This window comes from Papilio polytes, unplaced genomic scaffold (assembly GCF_000836215.1).
Source record: "Papilio polytes unplaced genomic scaffold, Ppol_1.0 DF824303.1, whole genome shotgun sequence".
NCBI lineage: Eukaryota > Metazoa > Arthropoda > Insecta > Lepidoptera > Papilionidae > Papilio > Papilio polytes.
In genome coordinates, this window is record NW_013524901.1 from 1,875,326 (window position 1) to 1,894,311 (window position 18,986).

The window sequence follows — 18,986 nt, forward strand, 5'->3', positions numbered from 1 at the left end:
ATATTGTGAACCAGGAATTCAAATAACTTACATGCATTTATAAAATGTGATGAAAGTTTGTTGTATCAAAGATTTGACAAGTTAAATAAATAAATTGTAAAAACCGTACCCAATGTTTTATTTCAAACATTTATTTTGAATTTTCAAAAGATACATTTCTTCCCGCGACTACGTTCGCGCGGTTTCGAAAAAAAAAACTAACATGTATTCTTCCACACTATGTTCATTAGACATCATCATCTACTTGCCCTTATCCCTTACGGAGGGTTGGCACAAATGTGCTACTCTTTCATACATCTCTCAGCCGTCATATCTTAATCCACTCATTTCTTAAGCATATCCTCTTACACACAATCCATCCATACTTTCTTCGGTCTTCCTCTACCTTAGTAGCCATCCACATTCAATCTTAACACTTTCTGGTTTATGTCCCCATCGTTTCGTCGCATAACATGTCCATACCACGCTAACCTTTTGCTTCCCAATTTATGTTCATTAGACATTTCTATCCTAAATTTCAGCGAGATTCGTTAAACCATTCTGGAGATACGCAATTACAAACATCCATCAATTTTTATCACACATAAATATTTAGATCTTATTCGTTACGGTCTTTGGTAACAAGCCCCTATTAAAGTAAACCGGGATTATTTTTCAATAAAAAGTACAAGTAAATACAGATTGACTTTTGCATGACTTATTATGGAAACTTCAACGTTGCTTACACATTTGGATTGTAAACATTGACTAGTCGCAATGAAACAGCGTCCATTGATACAAGCGTTGTGTTTGCTGGCAGTGTTCTGCGCGTGCGTCGCTCGTTTGGACGACATTATTAAAATGAAATCAGGTAAATAAAATAAGTATTTTTAATCTTACTAATTTTATAAAGTTTAGTGTTCGAAATACATTTCAGAATGTACTAAAAATTTTTAAAATCGTTCATTTAATTCCTTTACTTGTGCCTTTGGAATTACTTGTTTGAAATCTGTTATCACATAAAAGAGATTGAAAGAACATAACCTATTCAAATGTTTGCAGATAAGAATACAGTTAAAAAGACGGACGGTATAGAATTCAGTAACATATCCCGGTCCACTCTGCTGCAGATATTGTCGGCCATCGAAGAAGAAACGCGTGGTGGCCCACCTGCCGCGAAGCAGGCCCCAGCCTTCACTGCACAGTTCGCAAACAACAAATACACGAGACCATTCATATACCCATTCGTACACACCAGAGATTTATATATGGGCTAATATAAACTAAAAACATCATTGCAATTAATTAAAGATTGATAATATAAATGTAAGATGTCTCATTTATTTCACACTAGCTTTTGACCGCGACTCCGTCTTTGTAGATTAAAGAAAAAAAACAAAAACAAGTAGCCTGTGTGCTCTTCCAGACTATCCTCTACAATTGTGGCAAATTTCATCGAGATTCATTCAGCAGTTTAGGGTACAAACTCTAACAAACATCCATTTATCCATCTAAACTTTCGCATTTATAATATTAGTATGATCTTCTCATTTATGCTTTCTAAAGTGTAGTGGAACTGTCGAATTTTGCAAGAATTGTAGAAGATACTTGTAATATCGACCTTACGTCACCGACTACTATCTTACTAATATTATAAATGCGAAAGTTTGGATGGATGGATGTTTGTTAGACTTTGCACCCCAAACGGCTGAACGGTTCTCGATGAAATTTGGCATAGATGTAGAGGATAGTCTGGAAGAATACGTAGGCTACTCACTTTTGTTTTTTTAAATCCACGCGGACGGAGTCGCGGGCGATAGCTCGTTTATATCTAAATCGCAATAGATTCTTCTCGGATGTTTCTCTGCTATGAAATAAAAAGATGTCAAACAGAAATTGTCAGTCGATGTCAGTATTGAAAATTTAACGTAAAATTTATGTGGAATTTGGTTCATATTTTGGCGACATAATGTAAATAGTAAGTTGTGTGTATTATTGATAGAGGTTACTTTGCCTCTCGTTTCATTCCTGCTGTTGTGAAAATATGGGAACATGGAGGAAGATTCCGAAATCTTGTACCCAGATCCAGGGTTATGGACAAAGACCTCGCTCATCCAGTTGTACTACGGGATATTGGTTAACCTAACATCGGTCACTTTCGGTATAGCTTTCAGCTTTTCGTCTGTCATGGTGCCACAACTGCTGACAGTCGATCCAAAAATTATAACATCAATGACGGAAGAGTCGTTGATAGGTGTGTGTTTATTTCATGAAAAAAGAACCCTAGATGTAAGATGTATGATTCAAAAGTGAATAAAATAGCTACTAGGCCTAATATGCTTTTACTTTTCAGTAAGTGTATTGCCTTTAACCACGATGATTGGTAACGTAATTAGCGGCTTCCTAATGGATACTCACGGGCGACGGCTGACGCTGATCATCTGCGAAGTACCCATGATTATCGGATGGTTCATTATCGGGTTTGCAACTACTGCCATCGAGTTAATTATTGGTAATGTTTGAAAATCAATTGTAAAATACTATATTGTTACAATACTTGATAATAAGATAGTTCACAGACGATAATTGATTAAAGATTCGACTGTAATAGTGTCGGTGGCTCAGGAGTTAATTGCTTGACTTGTAATCTGCAGGTCTTGAGTATGCGACTTCCGAATTTCATATGTACACGAGCTGTCGATCGCAAACTTCGTCAGGGCAGAATTAAAATATAACCTTTAATAAAATTTCCGCGCGCATCAGCTCCTTACGGTCAAAGTCCCGTCAACATCGATCCACCCGATCCAGGGATAGCAATCGATGGCCATATTGACATCGCGAAATTAAAAAAGCCTTTATGTCTATGAAATACCCGCGCGCATCGGCTACCTTCCAAAGTCCTGTCAACATCGAGCCAGCCGTATCGGAGATTACTCGAAACAAACGCGACAGACAATTTTTTTTGACGCGATTTTTGTTATCAGCATAGCATTGTCATCTTTTCGAAATCTAGATTTTTTTCTTTCGATATTATTATAGATACAGGCGCTCCAATTTTGATACGCATATAATTAGATTTAACTGAAGTTCTTACAGTGAAGAGAATATGCAATATTTATTTATCCGTGCAGGTAGACTTATACTTGGCTTGGGGTGTGGCATGGGCATGATTCCTCCTCGAGCGTATGTCACTGAGATATCACTGCCTAATATGAGAGGTGTGAATGGTTCCTTTTCCAGCGTCGGTATTGCTCTTGGAGTTATTTTACAGGTAACTAGGAAATTTCACTCAACAAGTGAGTAGTCCGACTAACAGCCATTAACGCTACCCATAATCTTTTTCCCAGGCGATTTTCGGTGCATTTATGAAATGGCCTAGTTTGGCATGTCTTAATGGTTTCTATAGCGTCGTTTTGGTGCTTCTCGCCTTCATATTTCCGGAGACGCCATATTTTCTTTTGATGACGAGCACGCCTGAGAAAACTAAAATGACTTTAAGGAAGTTCAGATCTGTACACTACAATATCGAAGCAGAAATGGATACGTTATTGGAATTCAAGTCGGATAACAGACTTCGTAGGTTAATAACGTTGCTTTCTATTTACTAAAATTTGCTTTTCCACGATATGTCCACTTTTTCCTTTCAAAAGTTTCGTGAAAATATCTGATAGCCTACTTTTTCCCATTCATATAGTTTGCAACAATTAGATATTTACTGATGGCACGATCGGCCTTGTAGTGACTGATAGTGCAACCTCTGTGGTATCAAACTTTTTTCGAAACGTCTAATGTAATTTAAAATGTTTCAGATTAAGTCTACATGAGCAGATGCAGATGTTGTTCAGTAAATCCGCTTGTAAACCATTCTCGATGATAGTCACTTACATAATAATATCACAGTTAGTTGGCATTAATCTTCTACTAATGTGGACGATCGAGATGTTGGATGTGAGTTTCAACCTATTTATTCAATTTAACACAATAATCATACTTAACGTTATAAATACGAAAGTTTGTTTGCTTAACGAATCATGATGAAAATTGGCCCAGTAGAACACTCACTGAGTTTTTCCATCCATCTAAACTTTTGCATTTATAATATTAGCAACATAAGTAAGATATCTTGTATTAAATTTCTGTTTAAGAAATGAGAACGAATCTAGTCTTGTTTGAAAACTAATATCTAATTTACTATTAATGTCCAGAAATCTAAATCGAGCGTTGACCCCGATGCTGGCAATATTGCACTAGCTATAGTAAGGCTTCTCGTTGGCATCGGTACTTCTTTTTTAATGCTGAAAGTGGGTCGAAAAATTTTGGCATTAGTATCGAGTAAGTACTGTTTATTTATATATTGCGAATGAAATTACAAAGTATTAATAATAACTAGCTTTCGCTCGCGACTCCGTCCGCGCGGAATTTAAAAAAAAAACAAATGTGAGTAGCCTATATGTTCTTCCAGAGTATCTTCTACATCTATGCCAAATTTCATCGAAATCCGTTCAGCCGTTTAGGCTACAAACTCTAACAAATTTCCATCTATCCATCCATCTAAACTTTCGCATTTATAATATTAATAAGAAGTAAGATAAATAAAGATGTGCCTGCTGAAGTCATCGAACAGCAGCAGAGATTGTTTACAAATTCTACGTCCACGTAAGGGTGCTGTGTGTAAGGAAAATCACCCATGGGGCCCTAATGATTATTGAAAACGGTTCACGCATTCGCGCGCTATGCAAGAACAAGAAATCTCTCGATCCTTGCAAAACGACCGAGTGTTCGATTAATGAAAACACGTGCTGATAGATAGAGTTGTGGATATAGTCAATTATTTTGCATTACAGGTTTGGGCGTGTTCGTTGTGTGTTTATTCTTTGGGATATATATAAGTTACAATACTCAACAGAGCGTATTGCCCTTTGTCTTCTTTATGCTTTATGTTATAGTTGCAAGCATTGGTTATTATCCTCTGCCCATGCTTCTAATTTTTGAACTGTCACCTTTGCAAGTAAGCATAGTTTACTCTATTATTTGACTTGTAGCCAGGTCTTTTGACATTTTTTGTGCATATAGACAAGTTGAGGAGAAATAGTTGATTTGAATTAAGGGAAGTGGTAATTTTAACAGTGGTAGAGCCCGCTTTAACATCTTCGCACGAATGGGTCGGCTCGCCCGGTGTAATACCACGACCACACAGAAAACAGGCTTGAAGTGGAAGCAATTCCGCGTTTCGTCTGATGAGTGTGGTGCCGGTGGCCTAATTTTAGTCCCTTTCCTTTTCCACCCTTTTCTTAAGTGGAAAGGATGGGAAGGATTTGATGGTGGAGGCGACTCATAGGAAGGGAAAATGTCCTCTTTATGTGCGTCTCCTCCTCCGTCAATCAAGGGTGAGCAACGCATCTGCAATTGCGAATGTTTATGGGCAGCGGTCACTTTCCATTTCGGTGGATTCAGGTGGCCGCTTGCTCGTTTGCCACCTTACGTTATAAAAAAAAAAAAATTGAAAAGTATTCCAATCTACAGGAGACCAACGGAATCTTCTAAAGACCCCGTGATTAACGAGAGTTTAACATATTATTATATGTTATAGTTTAAGTAAATGGTTTTAAACTTTTGTAATATGTTTATTCTAACATTTCATAAACAAAAAATATTTCTTTCCAGATTCGTGGCGTAATTGGAGGTCTGGGAATAGCAACATTAAATGGTACAACGTTTGCCGTTAACGCATTATATCTACCTATTTGCAGTCTTATTGGATTTGCTAATGTAACACTAGGATTTAGTATATTTTCTTTAATAGGTTAGAAATATCTCCTTTTATTGGTTGCTTACTTTACTTACTTTATTAGCTTTTCTTAAAATATTCTGAGTCTCTGTTTTTTGCAGTTTTTGAATTAACAATTGGTATATTTCGAATGTCCCCAGGTGCCTTATACGTCTACTTCTATTTGCCGGAGACAAAGGATTTGACGCTGCAAGAGATCGAAGAGTTCTTCAACGAGAGACGTCCTACATTGACGTCACAACGTCGTATTCGCTCGATGATGGCGTTGTCGCGTCAGCTCGGCAGTGCAGAGAGCAGATCCCTTATGAGAATCAAGTCCAAGAGCTTTAACAGATAAGATCCAAGCAACGTGTTGTATGTCTGTCGGTTTTTATTAGTCGAAAACGTTTTGTTAAATATTTGTAGAAAGTTGCAATTAAAATATTACATTAATTAATATCTATTGTATATTTCTTTTAGAGTTATAATAACTAATCGTTTAGAAAACCTTTTACGATTTAATATTATTTGCTTGATTTATAATAATTGTGTGAATCGCTGGCGAAAACGAGTTAAGAATATTTTTATTAAAAGCAAATCTGGGCCTTGCGTGAGATTTTTTGAGTACCCCTTTGCATAGCATTTTGGTAGGAGGTATAAAAAGGTTATTCAAGATTCGCAGACCTGTCGCATCTATCTTTCCAGTGGGGCCGCTACAGCCCTGGCATTGTAGCCCAACCACAACCTTCCCTAAAGCCAGCCCTAAGTTGGTCTATCATATAGATTTCTAGAAGTCTTACTTTTGTTTTTCCATGTTTTCAATTAATTAATATATTAAATTCTTTACAGGCATCCGGAGCTTCCTTAGATAAATACTGGTTGACAATTTCGATGGGTATCTTACGAGTCATCTTTACAGTTGTTGGATTAATTTTGTACAGAAAATTTGGAACACGCATGCTTACTTTTTTCTTAGGTAACATCAAAATCATATAATTTATATTTAAACTAAAAAGAAACCTAAATCAAATTTAACTAGCGAATTATCATTTTAGTGAACTTGCTTGTTCACTAAAAAGAAAAAAGAAGAAAGTTTTTAGGCGACAGCTCTTATAATGTAAATACTCTTGCTTTTTCCCAGCTATTAGTTGCGATTCAATCGATGGTGTGATCAGTGTACATGTACCTCGTATTGGAAGGACAACCTGCAGACTGTGCACTCCTGGATACCAGTCGCCAGTATCTACGTGTTCATGATCTTCTGTACCCTGGGCTATCTGATCGTGCCCTGGGTTATGATAGGACAATTGGGTTAGTTTTCGCTTTGTAGTTATGAGTTTCAGAATTGTTATTTCCAGTATTAATGTATTTTGCGTATTATTATTGGAGGCTTTCTAGGTGAGGTTCCTTATGTTTTTAAATTGGTTTAATGTCATCCAACGTTTCATATCTAGCATCTTATGGTCGAATTCTAAAACAAATTTCAAACACTTCGCTTCGTAAGCTCCGTTTACAATCTGTCAGAATCAAGATTACTACTGTGGAAGCACCAAAATGTCAAAGAACAGCACAACCTTGAAGTAATAGAAAGAATTCTGATAAGTAGATACATACTCAAAGTTCAATATAGTTATTTTATGTATAGAATTTCTTACGGCGATGTAGACATTATTAGGGTCGGTTCTTTTGCGTGTGGCTAAATCATGGAACATTCTGTACAATATTTTGATGTACTTTTATATTTTAAAATAATAGTAATAGTTTACATTATGTATACATTTATATTTTGGAGTAATGATTTTTTTTTCCATTAGGAAGTTATTGTTATACAATTTGTGTATGTGTAAACGAGATTATTTATGTTTATCAAGATATTATTAAATAATACCTGAAGTTTATTTTTGAAACGATTGGACTTATTTTGACTGGAAAGTAGATGCACGCGGAAATATTATAGACGACCATTTTTCTCTAATTCGGCGCTAATGTAATTTGCGGGCAAAAGTTGGTTATACAATAAAAGGGGTTAACAATTTTTTTTTTAATATTAGTGCTATTTAAAAATTCTAGACAAAGTTATAAATTTATTTAAGTTCTATTTGTTTTATAGAAAAAAGTTGTATTTTTTTAAGGCAGCTTGTTCTTGAAATGTAATTAAATCAATGTGTAGTGTCATATATTACATGTCTCCTGTTATTATTTACATTATGCCAGTTGCATTCCAACGCCAATTTTTAAGTCTAGGGTCCTATTTTACTGCAGTACTGCACAGCAGGCTGTCAATTAACTTGCATGCATTTATAAATTGTTGTATCAAAGATTTGACAAGTTAAATAAATAAATTACAGTAACTGTATCCAATGTTTTATTTAAAATTTTACTTTCATCTTCTAATTCTATCAATATTTTTTCCCGCGCCATCGTCAGCGTAGTATTAAAAACTAAATATAGGTTTTTAGACTATGATTCACTTCTATCCAAAAGTTGAACAAGATTCATTGAGCTGTTCTAGATACGCAGTTATAGTCCAATCAATTTTTGCCACACATAGCTCTTATTCGTTACGTCCTTTGGATTAACAAGATCATATTACAGTTAATCGGAATCGTTTTTTTTTTGGTTAAGAAGTTTTTTAAGGGACAAGCACAAGATACTAGGCATAAAATACTATGCCTATTTGATTTTCGCTATATTGGCTCTTATGCATGGCGCTGATGGATGCAGTAAGTGGGAGCTATCGACAGTTAACTTCTGCAAGATATATGTCAGGTCAAGGAAACTTTATTTAAAGCCGAGAATACATATGCTCGTAGGTGGGATGCTTGCATTCCAGTACTGGAACGTTCCAGCTACAAGAATGGTTAAAAAAATAACTAGAATACCTAAAATGTAAGTGTTACAGCTGCTTGCATGAAGCTGAGAGAGACTTTAAGGGGGGTAGGAAACTTAGTACTGGCACGTCTTATCTCAAATGATCTCGTGAACATTTTACTGGCATGTGTAAACGCATTGTATCAACAGTAGTAGTAATAAAGGCTACGATATCCGCCACTCCATAGCGTGCATGTTGCGAGAGGGCAGGTCAAGCATTACTCCAGAAATTCTAAATTGCGCCAGTGCTGACATGTAGTCAGCATGACAGCTACTACTCCATTTTACTGGCATAATTTCGTTCTTAAGTCACCGAGTACCATTTATGAAATCTACATCGCATTAGATTCTTCTTGAATGATTCTTCACTATGAAATAAAAAAGACGTCAAACAGAAATTGTCAGTCGACGTCAGTGTTGAAAATTTTATGTAAAATTTATATAGTTTATATTTTTGGCAACATAATGTAAATAGGAAGTTTCATGATACAATCTTTTATAGAGGTAGGTTTGCCTCTCGTTTTGTTCCTGCTGTTTTGAAATTATGGGAACATGGAGGACGAACCCGAAGTCTTGTACCCAGATCCAGGGTTATGGACAAAGACCTCGCTCATCCAGCTATACTACGGGATATTGGTTAACCTAACTTCGGTCACTAACGGTATAGCTTTCAGTTTTTCGTCTATCATGGTGCCGCAATTGACAACAGTCGATCCTAAAATTATAACATCAATTATGGAAGAGACGTTGATAGGTATGTGGTTACTGCACATAGATTATAATAGTTTAGTAAAGGCTTATGATCATTCCGTAAACAACACTGTAGAAGTAAGAAATTTATAGATTAACAGGATTCAAAACTGAACAATGTAGCTACTGTACTTAATATCGTTTTACTTTCCAGTAAGTGTATTGCCTTTCACCACGATGATTGGTAATGTTATTAGCGGATTCCTAATGGATACATATGGGCGACGGATGGCACTGATCGTCTGCGAAGTACCCATGATAATCGGATGGATCCTAACCGGGTTCGCAACTACTGCTGTCGAGTTAATTATTGGTAATGTTTGAAAATCTAGATGTCAAACTATTCTTTATTTATGATACTGAACAAAATAGTTGAAATTATAATTTTTAGGTTATATTTAAAGAGAAGATGACAATAAAATAGTGTTATTCAAAAGTGTCGGTAGCTTAGGAGTTAAGGACTTGACTTGTAATCTCAGATCAAGGGCCAGAGTTTTCGATTTATAAAAAATAATATCTACACGAGTTGCTGGTCACAAACTACGTTACCGCGGAATTAAAAAATAGACATCTATAACATTCCCTCGCGCATAAGCTACCTTCCAGTCAAAGTCCCGTCAACATCTGTCCACCCGTACCAGTGATAGCAATCCATTGTTATTTTGACATTGTTGAATTAAAAAAAGACCTTTAATGTGGCCGTCCATGTTCGCTCCCTTTTCGCCCTCCAGTGAAAGTCCCGTAAGAATCGGCCCAGTCTTTACGGGGATTACCCATAACAAACGCGGCTTGCTGACAGACATACACAGATAGACAGACATGTTATCAGCAACGCATGTACATACATACAGACACTCCAATTTTATTATGCGTAGAGAAGATTTAACCGACGTTCTTATAGTGAAGCGAATATGCAATATTTATTTATCCGTGCAGGTAGATTTATAGTTGGTTTGGGGTGTGGCATGGGCATGATTCCTCCTCGAGCGTATGTCACTGAAATATCACTGCCTAATATGAGAGGCGTGAATGGTTCCTTTCCTAGCGTCGGTACAGCTCTTGGAGTTATCTTACAGGTAACTTGGAAAGTTCACTCAACAAATGAGTAGTCCGCCTTTTAGCTATTAATGATTTCCATGTTCTTTTTTCCCAGGCGGTTTTCGGTGCATTTATGAAGTGGCCCAGTTTGGCATTTCTTAATGGTTTCTACAGCATCATTTTGGTATTCCTCGCTTTCATATTCCCGGAGACGCCATATTTTCTTCTGATGACGAACACACCTGAGAAAGCTGAAATGACTTTAAGGAAGTTCAGATCCGTGCATTACGATGTCGAGGCAGAAATGGATACGTTATTAGAATACAAGTCGGATAACAGACTTCGTAGGTTAATAACGTTGCTTTCTATTAATTACAATTTTCTTTACCACGATATATTCGATATGAAATCTAATGTTACCACTTTTTGCTTTCGAAAGATTCTTGAAAATATCTGGTTGCCTATTTTTACTCTCTACTGAGCAATCGATCCAATGGGAACTATTTTAATTGTGCCATTCTATGGATCGTGCTATCTCTGTGGTATGTTTTTTCTGAACATATAATGTAATTTAAAATGTTTCAGATTAAGTCTACATGAGCAGATGCAGATGTTGTTCAGTAAATCAGCTTGTAAACCATTCTCGATGATAGTCACTTATATAATAATATCACAGTTAGTTGGAGTTAATCTTCTACTGATGTGGACCATCGAGATGTTGCAAGTAAGATTCAGTAACACAATCGTCACTTCATTTACCGTGTACTTTGGTATTTTGATCTTACCTATTATAAATGTGAAAGTTTAGATGGAGGAAGGAAAGTTTGTGAGTGTTTCTAGTTCTAGATCATCTAGATCTATGCTAAATTTTATCGAGATCCTTTCAGCCATTTAGGCTGTAAACTCTAACATCTATACATCCATCTAAACATTCGTATTCATAATTTTAATAACTTAAGTAAGATATCTTATATTACATTTTTCTTTATAAGACAGGCACTTCTAATATGATTTGTTGCATTGGTTGGTTTTATTCAGTTAGTAATTTTAAAAGAAATAAGAAAGATTCTTGTCTTGTTTAAAAACTAATGTTCATACTTAATTTAATATCCAGGAGTCTAGGTCGAGCATTAACCCCGATGTGGGCAACATTGCGTTAGGTGTAACAAGGCTTGTTGTTGGCATCGCTACTTCATTTTTAATGTTAAAAATGGGTCGAAGAATTTTGGCATTAATATCGAGTAAGTACTTCTTATTTATATCGAGGATAACATTACAAAGTATTTACGTATAATTAAATTAAGTTGCGCTTGCTAAAGTTACCGTAGATCAGCAGAAAATGCTTACAAATTCGTCTGAGGGTTTATTTTCATTTATACTATATACTAATATTATAAAGAGGAAAGATTTGTATTTTTGTATGTATTGAAATAACTCGAAAACTACTGGACCGATTTTAAAAATCTATACACAATTAAAAACCTACGTAATCAGTTTGTAACATAGACAAGGTTTATTTACTTTACTTTATTTCACGGTGACGAAGTCGCGAGCAACATTTAGTTAGTAGATAACTCAGTTGTATACAGCGTGCATGGGGTTAATGAAAAAAATCAGTCTGTTCCAAAGCAAGCATCGTCCGGGGACTCAGTTAAATAGAATGCCTGGTAAGAACAAGTAACGACAACCCTGCGGGCCCTAACGACTAAAGAACGGTTCTCGCATGCGGGCGCTATGCGAGAACAAGAAATCCTTCTCCAAGCTTGCTATAACTACAGAGTATTCGACTAAAAAAACTGCGTCCTAGAGTTGTGACAATATTAAATTATTTTGCATTACAGGTTTGGGCGTGTTCGGCATTTTTTTATTATTTGGAATATTCATCATTTACAACACTCAACAGAGCGTACTGCCAATTTTCTTCTTTTTAATCTATATGGCATTCTCAAGTATTGGTTATTATCCTCTGCCCATGCTTCTAATATTTGAACTGTCACCTTTGCAAGTAAGTAGAGTTTGCTGTATTATTCGATTACGATTCCAGGTTGCTACTTTCTTCTAACATTTCTGTAAATAAAGGTATTTGTTTTCAGATTCGTGGCATAGTTGGAGGTATTGGTATAGCAATATTAAATGGTACAACGTTTGCTGTCAACGCAGTATATCTGCCATTTTGCAGTGTTATTGGATTTGCTAATGTGATACTGGGATTTAGTATTTTCTCTTTATTGGGTTAGAAATCTCCACTTTTATGACTTGTTTTATAAGTTTTTTTATATCACAAGGTGGCAAACGAGCAAGTGGCTATTTGAATCCGCCAAAATGGCGGAGCGACTGCTGCCCAATACACATTCGCAATTGCAGACGCGTTGTAGGCAAGGGTAGGCCCTTAATTGACGGAGGAAGAGACGCACATAAAGAGGATATTTTCCCTTCCTATGCTCCTTCACAGTCAAATCCACCCTTTTCTTATAAGAAAAGCGCGGTGAGGGAAAGAGAAAATTAGGCCTATATTTTTAACAATTGGTATATTTTAATGTTCCCAGGTTCCTTATACGTCTACTTCTACTTGCCGGAGACGAAGGATTTGACGCTGCAAGAGATTGAAGAGTTCTACAACGAGAGACGACCTACGTTGACGTCACAACGTCGTATTCGCTCGATGATGGCGTTGTCGCGTCAGCTCGGCAGTGCAGAGAGCAGATCCGTCATGAGAATCAAATCCAAGAGCTTTAACAGATAAGATCCAAGCAACGTGGTGTATGTCGTAGTGATTTGTCGAAAACGTTTTGTTAAATGTTTGTATAAAGTTGCAATTAAAATACTACATTTTAAATTTTCTGTTGTTTATTTCTTTTAAAGTAGTTAATGTTAAATAATACTTTAGAAAACCTATTACGATTAATAATTATTTGCTGTATGAGGATATCTTTTTCGTTTCTATTTGGTAGGTAATTAAGTAATGACTTGCTTCACATTTATTTAACTTGAAATAGAAATAATTTTATTGAAACAAGAGATTAACAATTACAATAACAGTTATACCAACTAAATGATAATTACAAATTGTGGTTAAAATACGATTAATCTGGTGATGCCCACACTAGGCAATGCCTGTATCGTGGGCATGGAAAACAGCAGGAAAAATCTTTTCAAACATTAATTACAAAAAACTTACGCTTAATGACTGACTTTTCGCATAATTAAACATTGGCTAATGCAACTATAACCTTCTCCATAACAATAATGCCGTGTTTGAAATCGTCCACATGAACTCTTTCATTATGAGCATGTATTAATTGAGGCGTGTTGAGTATTGGAGAGAATCCTATAGCGGGGATTCCCTGACGTCGTATGAAGCGCGCATCTGTAGTGCCCGGACAGATCACACTGTTGATATCCAAGCCCCTGAAATTGTAGCATATTTAAAATACATTTTGTACGTATTTCACTTAAACTTCCGACTATCTAATTTACGTTATAAATACGAAAGTATAGATGGATGTTTGTAAGAGCTTATAGCCTAAACTTCTGAACACATCTTGGTAAAATTTGGCATAGATGTCAAGAGAATAGTTGGAAGAACACATCCGCTACTTACTTTTGTATTCTTAAATTCCTCAAAGCCAATTAATTGCAAAAAGAAATATTTTCAATGCCTAATCTTAGTAATATTATATTTTATTAATTTGGTTCAGTTTAAACGCGTGTCGTCGATCGTTGAAGAACAAGAAGTAACTTAGAAGTAAGTAAAGATATCTTTGACTAAACTATCGCACAACTGTTCTGTGATTCTCGATTGTTTCGGCAACCAATTTATCTGTTTTCACAACTACAAATCGAGTAGTGTGAGCATCTCCATATAAGCTCATATAGGAATCAAATCGCGACTAAACAGTTATGCGATAATTTTGTCAAAGGTGTGAGCACGCTCAAAAGGTACAATATACTTACATATCCCGTACTGCTTTCAGTAAAGCATTCCAAAAGTACGCGTCCTTATCAAGTTTGGTTGTTTTTTCTTCTGGATTCTTCTCGAAATATTCCAATGTAACGTTTTCTCCGGCTTCTTTGCACCAGTTTAAAATCTAAGTGAGGAAAATAATTACGATTTCTAATTTGAATTTTATGATAAATGTTATTCAAATAACATTTGAAATAACATACAAAAACCTTCAGAGTTTTAGGAACATCTTAGGCGGCCCGAGCTGATGATCTAGGCTAGGTCTAATCTAGACTAGGATTAGCTACCATTAAGTCTGTCTTATCTTATTACCTATTGTACTGTGTATTTATTATAATTACTCTGACTTTTGTTTTAATTTTCTTTTTTACATTTTATGATCCTTTATGTGGGGCAGTACCTCATATCAGTAAAAATATATTTTAGCATTCTTATGACTAATTTCTAGACAAAAGTCTTACCATATTCTCAAAAGCATCGTGATCTTCGAAGGGAGATATTCTGATGTCGAAATATGCACTAAGCTGTTCCGGCAGCACATTTATTTGAACTCCACCCTGTCGGTGAGAAAATTGTCAAAATATACAACATCGAATTATTTACTAATGCCAGATAATGTTTATTAAATATAAATTCAGAAGAGTCATCTAGTTAAAGTGGGTTTACAAACATTTTGACAAAAGGTGAATGAAAAGAGGTGAAGACATGAAATTATTGTGACATTAAATTTTCAGTCATTTTTATTTTTTTAACCTGCCTTAATATGTAACTCGGTTTTGTTAACCTTTGTTTTGCAAGTTCTGCAGATAAATTAATCACATTGTTTTGTAACAAGTAAGTTAATTGCGCATATTAGCATGTTAATCTTGTAAAAACATTTTGTTTTAAATTCGAATTAGCACGAGGTTATCCTTTTTTTTATTTTACTTAAGTAATAATTCAGTTATGATCAAACTATTTACTGATTAACTAAAAGAAAAAACTTACTTCTAATTTTGTTAAATTGATTGTTGTAACGTCACCCAAAAGCGCACCATTAACAAATTTTTGTCTCTCCTTTTCTCTAAATTCCATTAATTTGTTAATAATATAATTAATCTGTAAAAGAAACGCTTTATTTAGTTTTCTCTTATCTTAATCCAAAATTAATTAGTGAAGTAATATACATTTTAACTAAATAACTCAAAGAAATTCAACCTTTTCGCCGGCGGTGACTTCATTCTTTTGGAGCATAGCACCATGGCCGGTCACACCTCTGCATGTTATTTTGACTTCTACAAATAAATTACGATAATAAAAAATCATTACTTAAATAAAGACTGTTTTACTCAAAAATAATGTAGCTTTCAGACTTTAAAACTATTTTTGAGTTGCCCAGTTTTTTTAAGTGCATACAAAAATACAAATCCTCCCTCTTTATATTATATATAAACTAGCTGTTCCCGTACGACTTCATTCGCATGACATAATGAAAATTGTTTTATTGATTACATTTGTCATATTCAATTGCAAATGTCAAAATGACAGACAGACATAACCATCATGTCATTTGTCATCACAAAGCATGGCAATTTTGCTTTCTTTATGTTGGCAGCAACTTATGCTCTCTTCCCACATTAATGGCGTCCAAATATATAACTTAAAGCGTGACGTAAGTGTAGGGCTTTTTATTATAATAAAAAAAGAGTTATTCGAAAATATGCTGTGATTTCTGACATCTTAGGCAACAAAGAAGTGCTTGTTAATCAGCTAAAAAAATATCTCAAATGTAAAGTAAAATCTAGTTATTTTAGTTAATGTCTGTTAAAAACCTTTGTCAATTACGGCACAATCTATAGACAATTTATTATCTCTTATTTTCTAGGCAGGTAAAAGGGGTTAGAATGTTTTCATATAAATGTTTCAACAATAGAAACACGTAGTTAGTGCGATATCACAAAGATGTTTCCCAGTATGTCAAAGCAATATTGTTCCACAATCATGAGCATTCGGCGTAAAAAGTTGGGAACGCATGGTGAAACTGCGCGCCAATTACCACGTTACTAAAGCGATATTATCTTTACTTGTTAGGCATTTCATAAACAAGAAGCCATTAAATGGATTTTCATATGTAAAAACTACAACTGGTTTCACAAGAGTCGAGGGAACCGGAGCTTATTAGTCCAATTTCGTCATATCAGTTTTTAAGATTTATATGCTCATATTGCACATTTTGTTGTAATTTAACTGCAACTTAAGTTTGAGAACTCATTTTGTACCAGTGATTGGGGGGTCATGGTTATTCCAATTATTATTAAATTTATAATATTTAGCATTTTAATTTTAATTTTAACTTTAGCAAAAGAACATTAAAATATATGGTATATAGTATGCATAATTGACACTTCACTACTTGAAACATTTTTCATCTCACTGACGGTACCTGGTTTCCGATAGTCAAAATCATAAACCAAAAAAAAAACAAATAATTCAAACATCTCAAATATTACCGTATAAAGAAGTTAGCGGCGAAAAAATCTTGTTCCCTATTTCTAGCCTGTATATTTCTAAAATCTCTTTGTCTTTAGACTTTAAGTATACAGAACACTTACGTCTTGCTGTCCGTTCTCCGTGAAATGCGTGGAATACTTTTGAATCATCACTGGGGTAACTTTCGTCCATCTCAAAGCCCACATTTAGTTTCCTAAATTCCTCGGATTCGCAGAATATTTTCATACCATTCATGCCACCAATCTCTTCGTCTGTTATTAAAAATTGTTATTTAGACTAGCTATTCAAATATTTGAAACAATTATAAACTAAACTAAAAACAAGAAATGAAAAATGACCACCGCGGTGTTCTCGTCGCTCGTTTGGCCCTTTCTGTTATAAAAAAAGAATCATCAATCGGTGACGCAGTATTGGAATTGGTCATAGAAATAGTCGTCATGAGTCGAGTTAGTGAAAAAGTTTTACCTGGTACGAAACTAATATGAACAGTTCTCATTAGCCTGACGCCGGCTTTCTTAAGGTTCCTAACAGCTTCTAAATGCAGTATACCATTGCTCTTCATATCCTGTGCACCGCGAGCATAGATCCAACCGTCTGCTGTAATATGCGCCTCAAACGGTGGATATTTCCAATGTTCCTGTGAAAAATCAAATTGTAATCTAAAAATTGATTAAATGCAACAAATGCTATTTGAAAATGTCAGGCGGTGAAGATTCTCAGTTGAAATAGAATAATAAACTTTAAGTGCAAATTATTGTGTTTTAAAATGAAATCACGAGACCATTAAATTAAGAATTAGTTGAAATTTTGATGGCATTTCTTTCTTCTTTAATAATAAGTTATGACCTATAATTTAGGTAGTATTTGGAGAGGTAATCAAAGAGTGTTTATTGAAGAAAACTTACTTCATAAACGGGCACTACGTCCATGTGAGAATTCAATAAGATCGAAGGTAATTCTGGTTGCGTTCCCTGCCATGTTATCAACACTACTGGTTTCTTCTCTAACAACTCGTGCACTTCATAAGGTAGATTTAACAGGTCTGCTTGTCTCTTCAAAAAGTTGACGCAGTCATCTGTTTTATGTTATAAAACTGTATTACATAACCTTTACTTTGTTTTACAACTCTATTTCACACAAACTATCAATTATTTGGTCACTAGCGATTACTGTGTTAAGTAGAGTTAAGCATAGACTGTAAATAACAACTGGTTTATTAAGAAAGTCCAAGTCTCTCACAACCAGTCTAAAACTATAAAAAATTCGATATATCATATTACTTCTAAAGGTTCTATAATATTACTCCGTTATGCAAAGCGTACTTTTGCAAATCAATTCAATCTTTTTAGTTAAATTTGCTATAAAAAATAACAACAAAAATATATCACATTGAAAGACAATTAAATGTGCTTGTTTTTGTAGAAATTTAATAATTAAATGTTTTACTTACTGTAATCAACATTTGGATGCACTGTAGGTATTCTTAAATATTCTCTGAATCTTTGTATCACTTCATCTTTTTCCCATTCACTCATCTTTATCACGGTAACGACTCTAATGGTGGTCACAATATGGCTGTCTGGAAGCTAATGGCAATAACACCGTTTGATAATATGCAAATATATATGTTGATAACCTTATCTAAATGACACATTCATGCAAACATATTCACACGGTTAAATACCACATTCATTTATTTTTAACTTTTAACAATCAGACGGATTTTTTTTTATATTTATCATCAAAACTATCAGTAAATTAAAAAGTATTTAATATTTTTCTGTATTAAAAATGTGAAAAGTTTAACTGTTAGAAAGAGTGAATCAAAACCATTTATAATTAAAAAATATTCTCTAAAACCTCAGAGTCGATTTGACTTATTTTTATTATGAATCATAGGGAAAGGAACTAATGTTATAAACCACCGTAAAGGACATCAATTGTATTGGTGACCGTAATCTGTTTATCTGACAGATCTGTTAAAAAAACTTCACGCTGTTTAGTATAATGATAAAAAAGTAATTCTACATTTACACTACTATTATAAACGAAAGACATGTATTTTTGTAAGTATGGAGTAAACTTATAAACGGTTAAACCGATTTAAAAAAAATATTTTACCAATAA

General features: G+C 34.7%; 3 protein-coding genes across 5 annotated transcripts; 2 read left to right on the top strand and 1 right to left on the bottom strand.

The window, feature by feature from the left end:
* The first annotated feature begins 1,859 nt into the window (after positions 1 to 1,859).
* On the top strand, positions 1,860 to 8,102 carry LOC106100416 (facilitated trehalose transporter Tret1-like). Of its 3 annotated transcripts, none has more exons than XM_013279257.1 (12): positions 1,862 to 2,233; positions 2,333 to 2,491; positions 3,111 to 3,250; positions 3,327 to 3,559; positions 3,789 to 3,927; positions 4,185 to 4,311; positions 4,824 to 4,987; positions 5,644 to 5,782; positions 5,908 to 6,121; positions 6,596 to 6,722; positions 6,888 to 7,057; positions 7,201 to 8,102. In XM_013279257.1, exons 1-9 carry the CDS (start codon positions 2,032 to 2,034, stop codon positions 6,102 to 6,104), a joined length of 1,500 nt encoding a protein of 499 aa, XP_013134711.1. In that variant the 5' UTR covers positions 1,862 to 2,031; the 3' UTR covers positions 6,105 to 6,121; positions 6,596 to 6,722; positions 6,888 to 7,057; positions 7,201 to 8,102. The 3 variants fall into 3 exon arrangements, with proteins under 3 accessions (XP_013134728.1, XP_013134711.1, XP_013134719.1); XM_013279265.1 differs by having other exon boundaries at positions 7,271 to 8,102; XM_013279274.1 differs by having other exon boundaries at positions 1,860 to 1,957; positions 6,888 to 8,102.
* Positions 8,103 to 9,067: 965 nt separating this feature from the next.
* On the top strand, positions 9,068 to 13,246 carry LOC106102429 (facilitated trehalose transporter Tret1-like). The gene is made up of 9 exons (XM_013281909.1): positions 9,068 to 9,371; positions 9,522 to 9,680; positions 10,304 to 10,443; positions 10,521 to 10,753; positions 10,991 to 11,129; positions 11,520 to 11,646; positions 12,247 to 12,410; positions 12,499 to 12,637; positions 12,952 to 13,246. Exons 1-9 carry the CDS (start codon positions 9,170 to 9,172, stop codon positions 13,146 to 13,148), a joined length of 1,500 nt encoding a protein of 499 aa, XP_013137363.1. The 5' UTR covers positions 9,068 to 9,169; the 3' UTR covers positions 13,149 to 13,246.
* A 34-nt stretch (positions 13,247 to 13,280) lies between these two features.
* Positions 13,281 to 18,497, bottom strand: LOC106102439 (aminoacylase-1-like). The gene is made up of 9 exons (XM_013281922.1): positions 18,310 to 18,497; positions 17,765 to 17,934; positions 17,325 to 17,496; positions 16,961 to 17,110; positions 15,567 to 15,643; positions 15,357 to 15,467; positions 14,831 to 14,926; positions 14,360 to 14,493; positions 13,281 to 13,813 (listed from the first exon to the last, which is right to left on the bottom strand). The coding sequence occupies exons 1-9, from the start codon at positions 18,392 to 18,394 to the stop codon at positions 13,609 to 13,611; spliced, it is 1,200 nt and encodes a 399-aa protein (XP_013137376.1). The 5' UTR covers positions 18,395 to 18,497; the 3' UTR covers positions 13,281 to 13,608.
* Positions 18,498 to 18,986: the final 489 nt, after the last annotated feature.